Source organism: Andrographis paniculata, unplaced genomic scaffold (genome assembly GCF_009805555.1).
Source record: "Andrographis paniculata isolate CXL003 unplaced genomic scaffold, ASM980555v1 Contig69END, whole genome shotgun sequence".
Lineage (NCBI taxonomy): Eukaryota > Viridiplantae > Streptophyta > Magnoliopsida > Lamiales > Acanthaceae > Andrographis > Andrographis paniculata.
In genome coordinates this window covers 7,973,766-7,985,605 of record NW_026137605.1, presented here as the reverse complement: position 1 = coordinate 7,985,605, position 11,840 = coordinate 7,973,766, and the positions used below count along the sequence as shown (strand labels likewise).

The 11,840-nt window shown below is 32.1% G+C and overlaps 2 protein-coding genes across 2 annotated transcripts; both read left to right on the top strand.

Annotated features, from left to right (window-relative positions):
* The first annotated feature begins 2,832 nt into the window (after positions 1–2,832).
* Positions 2,833–5,019, top strand: LOC127264147 (heat stress transcription factor C-1-like). The gene is made up of 2 exons (XM_051293571.1): positions 2,833–3,204; positions 3,992–5,019. The coding sequence occupies exons 1-2, from the start codon at positions 2,929–2,931 to the stop codon at positions 4,772–4,774; spliced, it is 1,059 nt and encodes a 352-aa protein (XP_051149528.1). The 5' UTR covers positions 2,833–2,928; the 3' UTR covers positions 4,775–5,019.
* Positions 5,020–9,638: 4,619 nt separating this feature from the next.
* On the top strand, positions 9,639–11,840 carry LOC127264145 (uncharacterized). The gene is made up of 5 exons (XM_051293569.1): positions 9,639–10,059; positions 10,156–10,259; positions 10,361–10,532; positions 10,741–10,860; positions 10,953–11,840. The coding sequence occupies exons 1-5, from the start codon at positions 9,874–9,876 to the stop codon at positions 11,694–11,696; spliced, it is 1,326 nt and encodes a 441-aa protein (XP_051149526.1). The 5' UTR covers positions 9,639–9,873; the 3' UTR covers positions 11,697–11,840.

Genomic DNA, 11,840 nt, shown 5'->3' with positions numbered 1-11,840 from the left:
TTATTCATTAGAAGTATTCGTCTACATCGACAGGGCTTCCAAGTCTCAATGATCTTTGAGGAGATCAATCAATAGGGACTACAGCAAATATTTATGCCATAAATGTATGGGATTGAAATGGGTTGGGTTCAACATTAGACTAAAATTCGAATCAGATCCAATTAACCCGAGTTATACCCGATAAGACCCAATGGATCCGAACCCGATAATTTGGGTCGGATCTGGGTCAGATCTACCACGAAACTTGAGATCCATCTTCAACCTGATTAGAGTATGCAATATCCGACTCGATACTTGAATAATTAAACTCGATCTTAAACAAATAGTTTAAGTCTACTTAAACAAATAGGTAATGTGGAACATAATTTACATTTGAACTTCAAAAACTCCGAATAATTAAACCCGTTTTCAAGTAAATAGGTTGGATGTCTCGGATCTATTCAAATCCATTGCCATCCTTTGTAAAAATAAATCCTCTTAGAACTATGATAGTACTGCTGATAATAGATCTCTCCATTGCTGATGCTGATGAAAGGCAGCTTAGTTTCATTCCAGACAATGGATGCATCATCATCCTCATAGTTGAAACCTCTTTCTACTTAAACATATCACCAGTTTTGCAGGATTTACAATACATTTATTTATTGAGAGGGTCCCCGGATAGAATTTAATAAGGGAATTCTACAGCGTCCTCTCAAATGAGAAAGTGATAACTACACAATTACACGATAAATTGGAATGACCAACTGTGGGGAGACAGTGTCGGCCCCAAATTTTTTTTGGCCCTTTAGAGGCCCTTTCGATAAAAAATAAAAAATAAAAAATATGTTTATATAAAATAAATATTATAAATATATGTATAATATTAAAATGTTTATGTTAAAATTCATTTGATTATATTTAAATTTAAATTTTTATTAAATGTATTTTATAAAAAAATAGTACTCTCTTCCTCCTCATTTCAATTGCCTCATTTTTTTTTTTTTTTTGTCCTTTTGAAACGTTTTTATTTTTTGTAAAATTTAATGAAAATATTTATACTTAACAAATATAAATCAACTTAATTAATTTAATAATATATAACATAATCACAATCACGTATGACTACTCAAAACTCATTTATTTCTATATCTTTCAACTAACAAATATATTTATTTATATTTAAAAACTTCTAATTTTTTTTATAAAATTAGTTTTATTTTAATTATGTATTATTTAAAATTTTATTCTCTATAAAATGACATTATATTGCATATATTTTATTAAGATATAATATTTAAAATATTTAAATATGCATTCTAAATTTATTTTAATCATATATATTTAAACTACCAATAATATTATTCATATAAAAATATAATAAAATAATATCATAATTTAATATTATTAACTCATTTACCTTAAAAATAGTATCCCAAATCAAATAAGCCATTTGATTTGGAATGGAAGGAGTATATATATATATATATATATTTGTAATAGAAGCAAACAAACCCAAAAGAATCTAAAAATAATTAATTTCTTATTATTTATATATAAAATAATTAAATAAAATCTTTATTTTTTATTTTTGCTGTTAACCTATCGAAACTCAGATTGGAGATGATCTTACATATACTAAGATATTTTACAAAACAGACAGCGTTCATTCGTCTGCTTCCGATCCTTCCACTATTCTAGGGGGTATTGTAGCATCTAACCTTGCCATCTAATTCGATATTAGAACATTCTTTTAACTTGATGACCGCCCAAGAATCTCTTTATTGTTGGATCTTTAAAGATACTATTATGAACCATATTACAACTTAGCATATAATATTTTATAACACAACATATGTTAAAATATGTATAAGCATATACTAATCACCAGCATAATATATCCTCACTCAGTCAAATCAGCACCGTGTTGATTAAGCTGGATTAGTACAGGATCTTCAGGCAATGAATAAGGTACGTACATTAATCCAAAACCATGTAATGAGAGTATTAGCATCAATACATACATATACATATATATATATATATAAAAGTTTTATTCTATTTAGCATATAAAATGACAAGCAAAGTAAAGGTCCATCTTCCAATAAGTGGGGATTTTAAGAACATATCCTTGCTTCTATTTAATCTTTGTCACTTCCAATAATGGTGGGGTCCCTAAATTCTGCCCCTCAACAAACTGCACCTTTTCTTTCCATATTTATTTGTGTCACTACAAGATAATGTTTTAAAATTGCAAAGATATGAATATATATATACACACACTGTTATCATTGCATAAAATATACACTACATACCTATATAGTTGAATTTGTTTACAAGTCATATGTCTATTTGTTATATAATGACTAGTACCATCAAGTGTCACTTCATCACCAAGCAAGAGCCAAGGAGAGTTCATTTACAATCAATCTCCGCCATTCATTCTCTGTGGGCCAACATAACCAACGGTTCGGATCCATCCAAATAATCAGGTGTAAATAAATGTACCTATGTGGGAACAGTAGACACTACTTTTCGAGTCTTCCAATCAGAATCCGCCACGTCGACCTTCCTAAAAAGGCACCACTTACTATAATTAAATAAATACCCCCGGCGCGTGCGTTCCAAATTTCCCCGAAAATATCTTCACAAGTAAATCGGTTCATGTGGGGCCCATCTCGTGACCCATGTGAAATTAAGTTCAACGTGTATGATTTATTGGGAGTCCCGGACCTCATTCCTGGAGCGAGTCCTCACCGCATCCAGCACCGCCAACGCTTTAGATTTGTTCGGGTCCTGGAGTCCATGATCCTCTCGAAAAAGTTACTTGACCCTCACCGAATCCGTATGTAGCGCTGTACTTTGGCCGTCGCCATTAATTGCCAAATTCTTACTGTGGTTTCTCTCGCCTGTCTCTACCTTTTTCCGGCGGCGAGGAGGTTTGAGGAGATGCAGAGGGGCGAAATCGGATTTGCGGTGCATGGAATGGAGGTGAGAGCGGTGAATGAAGGTAATAGCTGCTGCAGCTACGGTGAGGTAGTAGCGCCGTTTGTGATGAAGACTTACCAAATGGTGAATGATCCGTCGACGAATGCGCTCCTCGCCTGGGGGAAGGCGAGCAATAGCTTTGTTGTTGTGGAGCCGTTGGAATTTGCGGAGAGGATTTTGCCGGTTTACTTTAAGCACAAAAACTTCTCGAGCTTCGTGCGGCAGCTAAATACTTATGTGAGTTCTGATTTGATTTAGCTCAATTCGAGTTGATTCGATTCTGGTGGTGTTACGATTATGAGGAGCTTAGAACTTGTTTGACTTATATGCATTAGTTACAGCTTCCGTAGGACTGTTTTGTTGTGTGGATACTGGATACAATTCGCTGCGATGATTTTTATTTTTTAATTTTAGAGACTGGTTGCTGTTTTGAATATAATCTATGTTTAAGCTGTTTGTCTTGCTGAAGATGAAGAGTTAATTGATTCGTGTTCTGCTGTATACTTGAATTTAAGCGAGTAAAAGTGCATGTGCAGAAGGTATTAGTTCAATCGCCTATGCCTCTGTTCATCATTGTTCTCCACAGCCTGTAAGAACTGTTTGCAGAGAGTTCAGTCTAACTAATAGCTATAACACGGAATCAATAACCAGCATTTCTATGTTTTCTTTTTCATGTAATGGAAAAGAAAATGCCTAGGAAGGAAATTGGAATGCTTCCTGCTGCTTACTTTTTTGAACTGATTCTTAACAAACCTCAGAGATATGCTGTTTTTTAGCAAAATGTTTTATGTTAGTTCTTGTCCTTCAACCATCTACAGGTTCCATTTTCGATCCTTAAAACATTAACAATCAAGAAAGCCAGTTTCACCTTTTAGATTATTCTACATCTATTGAAGTCATTGATCCAGTATTTCCAAATCTGAAATGCTTAATATACAACGATGGCATGCATCTGCATCTTTGTGGATTACTGGTTTCACTACAGAATTACACTATATGATGATTTACCTTTAACTTGCAACAGGGATTCCGAAAGGTTGATCCGGATAAGTGGGAGTTCGCAAACGAGCACTTCCTCCGGGGGCAGATGCAACTTCTTACCAAAATATCAAGAAGGAAACACCCGATCAATACCTGCCGGGCATCACTAACCAAACAGGAAGATGAAGAAGGTGATCATACCCTGATGATGGAGATTGCAAAGTTGAAAGCAGAGCAGAAGAGTTTAGAACAAGAACTGGAGAGCATGAACAAAAGGCTGGAGGAAACGGACCGAAGACCCCAACAAATGGTGACATTCTTACGCAAAGTTGTCGAGGATCCAAGCATTCTGCCATGGCTAATGCTGGAGAAAGAAAGGATCAGAACTCTAACATCCGGAAACACTGACAAGAAGACTAAACTCACAATAGCTACTGATTCCTCTAATTCTTCGTCATCAGGTACACCAATCAAGAATTGGGACAGCCAATATCGAGCTAATGCAATGGAGGAATCGACTCCAATTTCGTCGCCTAATGGAAACTTGGATGTTGATCCGAATTCACAATCCGATGAGGGGTTGAGTTGCATTAGAGGAACTACTGCAGGTATGTCTATGATCCCACAAGAAAATCTTATTACTTATGCAAATGTTTCTAGCTCGGCAGCGCCGCCGCCGGTGGGCTCTGCCACCGGAAGTGGTGGTGCTGTGGTGGTGGCTGGTGGAGCTTGTAGGAGATTTTTTGAAGGAGTAGCGGCCATTGAGGAAGCTAGTCCTCCACAGCCACCACCATATCCATTCTCATTGTTCTTTGGTGGGCTTTAGCCCTATTGAATTATTCATTCATTTGAACACTAGAAAAGAAACATAACGGAAAGCTCTTTAATGTGTTAGTGCGTGACATTAGTTAAAAGGGTTATAAATATTTAGCAAATAGTGTTGAATTCCAAAAGCCTCAAAATTTATTTCTCCATTTGTCGAGTAAATTTAGAATATTTGTGTCCAATGTTAAAAAAAAAAAATATTTTATTAAAAAATAATAAAAATAAAAGGATATTTGAAAATATTTTTGAAATTATAATTAGAAAGTAAAGAAAATAAGAAAGATAGAGTAATAAAGATAGTAATTAAATGCTAATTAGTTAACTTTGCTAAAATTAATAATTATATATAAAATAATTTTATTTTTAGTGAAAACGATACAAAAATATGGTGAAAATGCAAAGATAACATAGTCTAGTAATGTTGGATTTTATAGTCCTATGATATTTTGGATTTATTATTAGTACTATTTTTCATTGAAGATGGGGATTGAATATGATGTAAATATAATATTCTTGGATTGAAAAAATAAGTATATATTTTAGGTAGATGAAATCAAATAATACTATTAAACACGGCATTATCGGAATGTCGATAATTTCTATGCCTATTTGTGACATGAATGATTTTTATTTGGATTGTGGTGTATGGTTATGGGTTCCTTTGAAAAAAAGATGGTGGAAAAGACAAAGCCTACCCATAGAAATTAAATATATATATATATATTCTTGAAGTAAAAATATATGTAAGATGTAGCAATATTATTGTTGTTATTTCTCAATTTAATAAAAATGATATAGATGCATGCTTATCCAAGTTATTAAAAGAAGTGGATCCATATCACATATGCTTCTTCCCTCCCACATTTCAAAGCCAGTTTGGCCTTTTCCTTAAATTGAATTTAAAGCCATGGAAATTCTTGAATTTTGTGTTCTCCATGCCAAGCCAAGTGGCATAAATAAATTTAAATGCTTTTCGATTCATAGAATTCTTTGTCAATTCATTATGCGTGGGTGTGTTTTCTTATATAGCAAACAGATTCATCTTATATTTTAGAAAAAATAATTTTTGTTGAATGGGTCTAAAATATATCTATCTCTCTATATATATATATATATATATATTCTATGGACAATATTTGTATTTTTTACTATAAAAGAAAAAATAATTATTTTATTAATTTTTATTAAAATTCATGTCCAATCATATAGGTATCATTTCAAGGAGGGAGAAAATATTAAATATGATCTTAAATAAAAATATATTTTTTTTGTCCACCATAAAGTATATAGTTGTTTTTTAATCATTGTACCATTAAAAATATTTTTATATTATATAATTACTTAATAAAAATCATTGTATTTTATTATAAAAAATTAATAAAGATATATTTTTTCTTAATTAATATTATATTTTGATATAATAATTTAAACACAAAAAAACAAATATATACTTTCTGACTGGATATTTGTTTATGTAATAGTTTGAATAATATCAATACATAAGCATTATATATTATTGTTTTTCTTCAAAAGTATCAAAGCAAGAACTTATTTTTTCTTTCAACGGCAATTATTATGCTGAATTAGTACTGACAACACATCATGTGCTAAAGGATAACATAAGATATTATTATAGATAATATATTATTTATATTAATATAATATAAATATGTACTGATTGTTAAAATAACATTACATATCATATTCGTATATGAAATAAAAGAATGTGTTCATTGTATTTTTTTTTTATGTGTTGGAAAATTAAGCACGATGTTGATTTTTTCAAATGAGATAATCAAAATATTTTATTTATTATATCATACAAAAAAATAATAATTTTATATTTAAAATATTATATCAATATTTATTCATATTACATTAAATAATCATTTCAATTAAAAATTTATTATTTCCCTTTCCAACACCAAACCCAACTTTCAAACCTAAGAACACAAATTTTTTTGTCAATTTTTTTTTTTTTTTTGAAGCACTAGTAAACTACTAAGTGGAACATAAAAGTGAAAACATGAGCATTATCTTTACACTTAAAGTTTTAATTTAAATTTTAGTTTAAATTGTATTTTAATATAATATTTTTATTAAAAATTATAAGTATTGATTCTGGAATTTAATTGAGTCTAATGGTTGACATTATGAAAGAAAGACATGTATATATGTGATATTATATATTGGCTGGTGCATAATTAAAAAACTGAAATAAAACATAAATAGAACAAACTCAATAAACTTGTACATAATTCTAAGCAAGTAGGCCCCCTCTTCTTAAAATTGCTGTCTCTAATAACATAAATAATATGCACCCAAACACGACTAATGGTCATTTTGGAACTTTATTTGACTGTATTTAGTTTAAATAGTTATTTGAATGTAATATTTTGTAAAATGCAATATAAATATATATATTTAAAAAATAGCACTATGATTATATAATAAAAAAAAATTATAAAATCAAACTCTAAAAGAATCAAAACACAGATTTGTTTCTTTAGTTTTCAACTCTCATATTTCTACTATTTAAAAAAAATATATATATATTCTATCCGTCCCAGTGCAAGGTTATCATTTACTTTTTGTACGTAAATTTTTTAATATGAGTATTATAATAGATTATAGTGAAAAATACGAAAATATCCTTATTAGTATTGTCTATGAGTATTTATTATGTTATGTAGGTAATTCACTTGATAACCTTATTTTGGGACGAATAAAAATAAAAAATAACAACCTTTCAATGGACAAAAGAAGTACATTTTTTTCATCATACAAAATATTCTATTATACATTATTTTAATACTAAATCCAATATCATCAATAGAAACATATTTCCCTTCCCTAGTTCTCTCTCATAAATGGTCTATCATCATCATCATCATCTACACATTTCAAGATGATTTTGTGCAAATACTCATTCCTAAATTAATTCTTGAAATAAACCAAGAAAGAGTGAGTGCATCCAAACATTTCGTGTGGTCTGCTCTGCTGCAAAGTAATATTTGCCACTTTTGTGATCCTCACTCACTCACTACCTATTAATAAAATTTGGTTTGTTGTATTAATGGGGAAAGGAATCGAAGAGCACAGGTAGCTCACCAAACAAGACTTTACACTATAGTATAGTATATGCTACTACTCAACCTATCCAATTCCAATACATGGTCTATTCAGTTACTTCATTCCTTAGTATTTATTTCCAAACAACCTATACTATCACACTTTCGATATTAGAAATTTTGAAGAAAAATAATGAGATTGTCTTATTGATCATCAAAACAGACTCAAATATAATTAATCTAAGACCAAATCTAAATATAAATATACTAATATCTAAAGTATCTCAACAACCATTTTCATTTTTAGTGCAATACTATATTTATACATACATGCAAACTCTTACAATAAATCACCATTCTCAGGAAAATTAAAAAATAATAAAAAAAAAAGAAAAAGACTATAGAAATTAAACATGCATTGTAATAAGTTTCTAGAATTTTCTTGATCTCATGTTTATTACGTTTCCACCTAAATCAATTCTTGTCCTGAAATGTAAAAATGTATATATGTGACTGAAGGATATAGGCAGGCATCCAATTCCAAATGTCACAGCGTGTTCATTCCGGCGTATACAAAAAGTTAGTCATAAAAGTCTAACCAATCGTGACTGTTGCCTATTGCCTGTTGGTATATATAACTAGAATACTGATTTATTACCACACATTTTTTTTTAATTAATAATAAGGGGGCCACTTTTCTAACGTGGAGTTTTCGATCAATTATTTATTTTCCACGAAGATACCCTCAAAATAAAATATACTTTTAAGCTTAGGAGACTCGAGAGAATCACTCTGTTCATACATTACAAATTTAAGTAAATTGTTTTTTCTTTTCTTTTTCAAAAATAAAAATAAATATAAATATTCCCACTAATAGAGCAGACGAGATACAAATTATGAAGTCAATCTCACTCCAAGGCCATCAAAATACAAATAAAAAACATAAAAAGGCTAGTTTATTTTATTTAAATAATATATTTTTATTAAAAAATCATACAATGCTAAATAATAATTAAAAAAATATTTGAAGTCAAACAAAACCTTTTTTTTTTTTTTTATATTTTAAAAGATTAAAAAATAATAAAAAAAACTATAAAAGTAATTAAAAATAGACCATATAAAATAATGTGCTAAAACTAAATCAACAAACAAAAAGGGACAGAGTGAATGTACTATTTTTCTGTAAAGATTATTTACAACTTTTTAGAAGAATACTAATATAGTACTATTAAATACATATTCAATTTAACATTATCTAAATAAATCTAAAAGGACAAGTAATGTGTTTTTATTTTTAGATAATAACTTAAGATAATTTTCTATTTTAAAAAATATTGTTCTTATCGAAAAATAAATCATATAAAAACAGAAAACAATTATAATGACAACAAACCTAAATTAGCTCAAAATGACCTCTATTGTGTGCCAACCAACCATCTTATGAATCACCTAGTTTATCAAAGTCAATTCGGGGCCGTAAGGTCATAACTCGAGTTTAGGTCAATTTTAAGTTCATCTTTTATACATGATTCGTCTAATATTTACGTAATTTTGTAAATTATTAAGTTCAGCCGGAGCTGTATTTATCCTATATACTGCGGCTACTAATTTCTAAATTACAAAAAATTAAATAAATAAATAAAATTACACAGATCCAACGCAGGGGGTTTCCGGCGGACGCGTGTAACAGCGGCGCTTGACCTGCCAGGTCAATCGCCACGGACGCAGCTACACACTACAGCTATTAATCTTTATTTCCCATTAGACTTCCCTTCCCTTCCCTTCCCTTCCTCACGAAGAAAATTATTCCCTACGCGCTTTGTCATATTCGGAAAAAACATTAAACCAAAATTCTTGCCATTTTCTAATTCTTCTTACGTGCATTAAACAAACAATACAATACAATCCAATCCAATCCTCGTATATAACAGACTCAGTTATCTCTGCTTAACAGCTACCCATCTATCCTGTCCTGTTCTGTGCTACCCTAGTAATTAAATTAATAGTCATTCATATTCTCCCTAATCCTATGGGCAAAAAGCTTGATGCTTTGCTAGGGAGAGGCTTCAAGACCTCAAAGTTCAGGGCCACGGCGGCCATGGCCGTTTCCCGGTCGGCGGTGCTCAAGAACCAGCGCCGGGCACGGTGCACCGTCGCCCGCTCCGACGTGGCAGAGCTTTTGAAAACTGGCCACCATGAAAGAGCACTTCTCAGGGTCATTAAACTTAATTTGATTTAAATTAATTTAATTTTAATTTCTGGGATCTATTTTAAACTGATGGATGTGTTTGGGCGTTTCACTACCGACCAGGTTGAGCAAGTGATCAAGGAGCAGAATATGTTGGATGTGTTGGTTCTATTGGAAGGGTATTGTCATCTGTTGGTGGAGAGGATCAGCCTTATCGAGCAGGATAAGTTGGTTTTCTTAGAAATCTATCTATAATAACAATAACGAAGTAATTAAGCAATAATACTAATTTTCAGAGAAAGAGTAGTAATTCTTGTTTTGTTGGCAGGATTTGTCCTGAAGAGTTAAAGGAAGCTGTGTCGAGTCTGATATTTGCATCGACACGATGTGGGGAGTTCCCCGAGCTTCAAGAGATTCGGGCAATATTCACTTCCCGTTTCGGGAAGGAATTCGCAGCTCGGGCCGTGCAGTTGCGCAACCATTGTGGAGTAAGCCCCAAGGTGTGTATTGTATTATATTCAAACAATACCAAATTCGATCTAAATTGATTTACGCCTACCTAATAGAAATTTAACTATACTATACTATACTATACTAAAATCAATAAATTACATCAAAAAATACACTAGAAAGTAGTAATTACCCTATCCCAGGGCCAGGCTCTAGATTGTTATCAGGATTCATAATCCAATAGTATATGACCTACAGGTTATACAAAAGCTGTCGACTCGGCCTCCGAGCATGGAGACCAAATTGAAGGCTATCCAGGAGATTGCTACAGATAACAACATTGATCTTCCTATGGAGACCTTAACCGGTACGATAATGGTAAGGATTCTACGACCAGAATGTCATGTTAAGTTATATGTAACTAACTGCAATGCATAAGCACCAATAAATTGAGGGATTATTGGTTTCAGAAAAATGAGACATGGGATCAGAGCAAGAGGCCAGGCCCTTCATCATCCCACTCAAGAGTTTCTTCGGATCCATTGGCGAACAAACCAATACAGCTGGATGAGAAGGAAATGGACGAAGATCTTTCAGGTTCATTTAAATTGAGGAGAAGGTACACAGATGTGGCCGATGCAGCTCAGGCAGCATTTGAGTCCGCTGCTTATGCAGCAGCAGCTGCCAGGGCAGCTGTGGAACTGTCTAGATCCGAGTCCACGGATCCAGATGATCCCAACAGCCCCAATTTCCGACCCAAGAAAGTTTCAACAGTTCGTGATCCAATGGAGGCTCACAAGGAAAATTTACATTTTGAGAAAATACACCCGGAAAGAAGTTTGAAAGATGCAGATGGAATGGAACAGATTAAGCCAAAGAACAAAGAGGTTGAATTCAAGAGATCGTATTCTGGATCAAGCTCGGATTCACTAGATGACCATGTGAAAGGAGTTAAAATATTATCCGACGAAGAGGGCAAGCTTAAACAAGAAGACTTCGCATTTAATGGAAGTGATAGTGAAGATGAGGAAAAGCTTTCCATACCTAGGACTTACCACAGGAGGAACGGGGCTCAAGTTGGATTGACATTCGAGCCAGGACTTGGATGTTCTCCAGCACGATTTGACACTGAGGAAAGATTTCAAAGTGCAGAAGGTTTAAACATTAATAGGAGGCCAATGTCAGTCAGGACCTTACGGGCAAATGGACGATGACAAACTACTATTTGTGGGGAGGTACTGTAACTATTTTGGGTTGGTTTTCCTGTCTTATGAGATTCTTCTTGTTCTTTTATTTCATTGCTTGTAAGTATGCGAAATTTCTAATGATTTTTGCCCAGCTGAGTTTTAGATAGTTAA

Excerpts from the sequence above, each read along its gene's own strand:
- LOC127264147 (XM_051293571.1), top strand. The coding sequence starts at position 2,929 with ATGCAGAGGGGCGAAATCGGATTTGCGGTGCATGGAATGGAGGTGAGA. Across the intron at positions 3,205-3,991 it reads TGCGGCAGCTAAATACTTAT|GGATTCCGAAAGGTTGATCC; the intron begins GTGAGTTCTGAT and ends AACTTGCAACAG.
- LOC127264145 (XM_051293569.1), top strand. The coding sequence starts at position 9,874 with ATGGGCAAAAAGCTTGATGCTTTGCTAGGGAGAGGCTTCAAGACCTCA. Across the intron at positions 10,533-10,740 it reads ATTGTGGAGTAAGCCCCAAG|GTTATACAAAAGCTGTCGAC; the intron begins GTGTGTATTGTA and ends TATGACCTACAG. Across the intron at positions 10,861-10,952 it reads CCTTAACCGGTACGATAATG|AAAAATGAGACATGGGATCA; the intron begins GTAAGGATTCTA and ends TATTGGTTTCAG.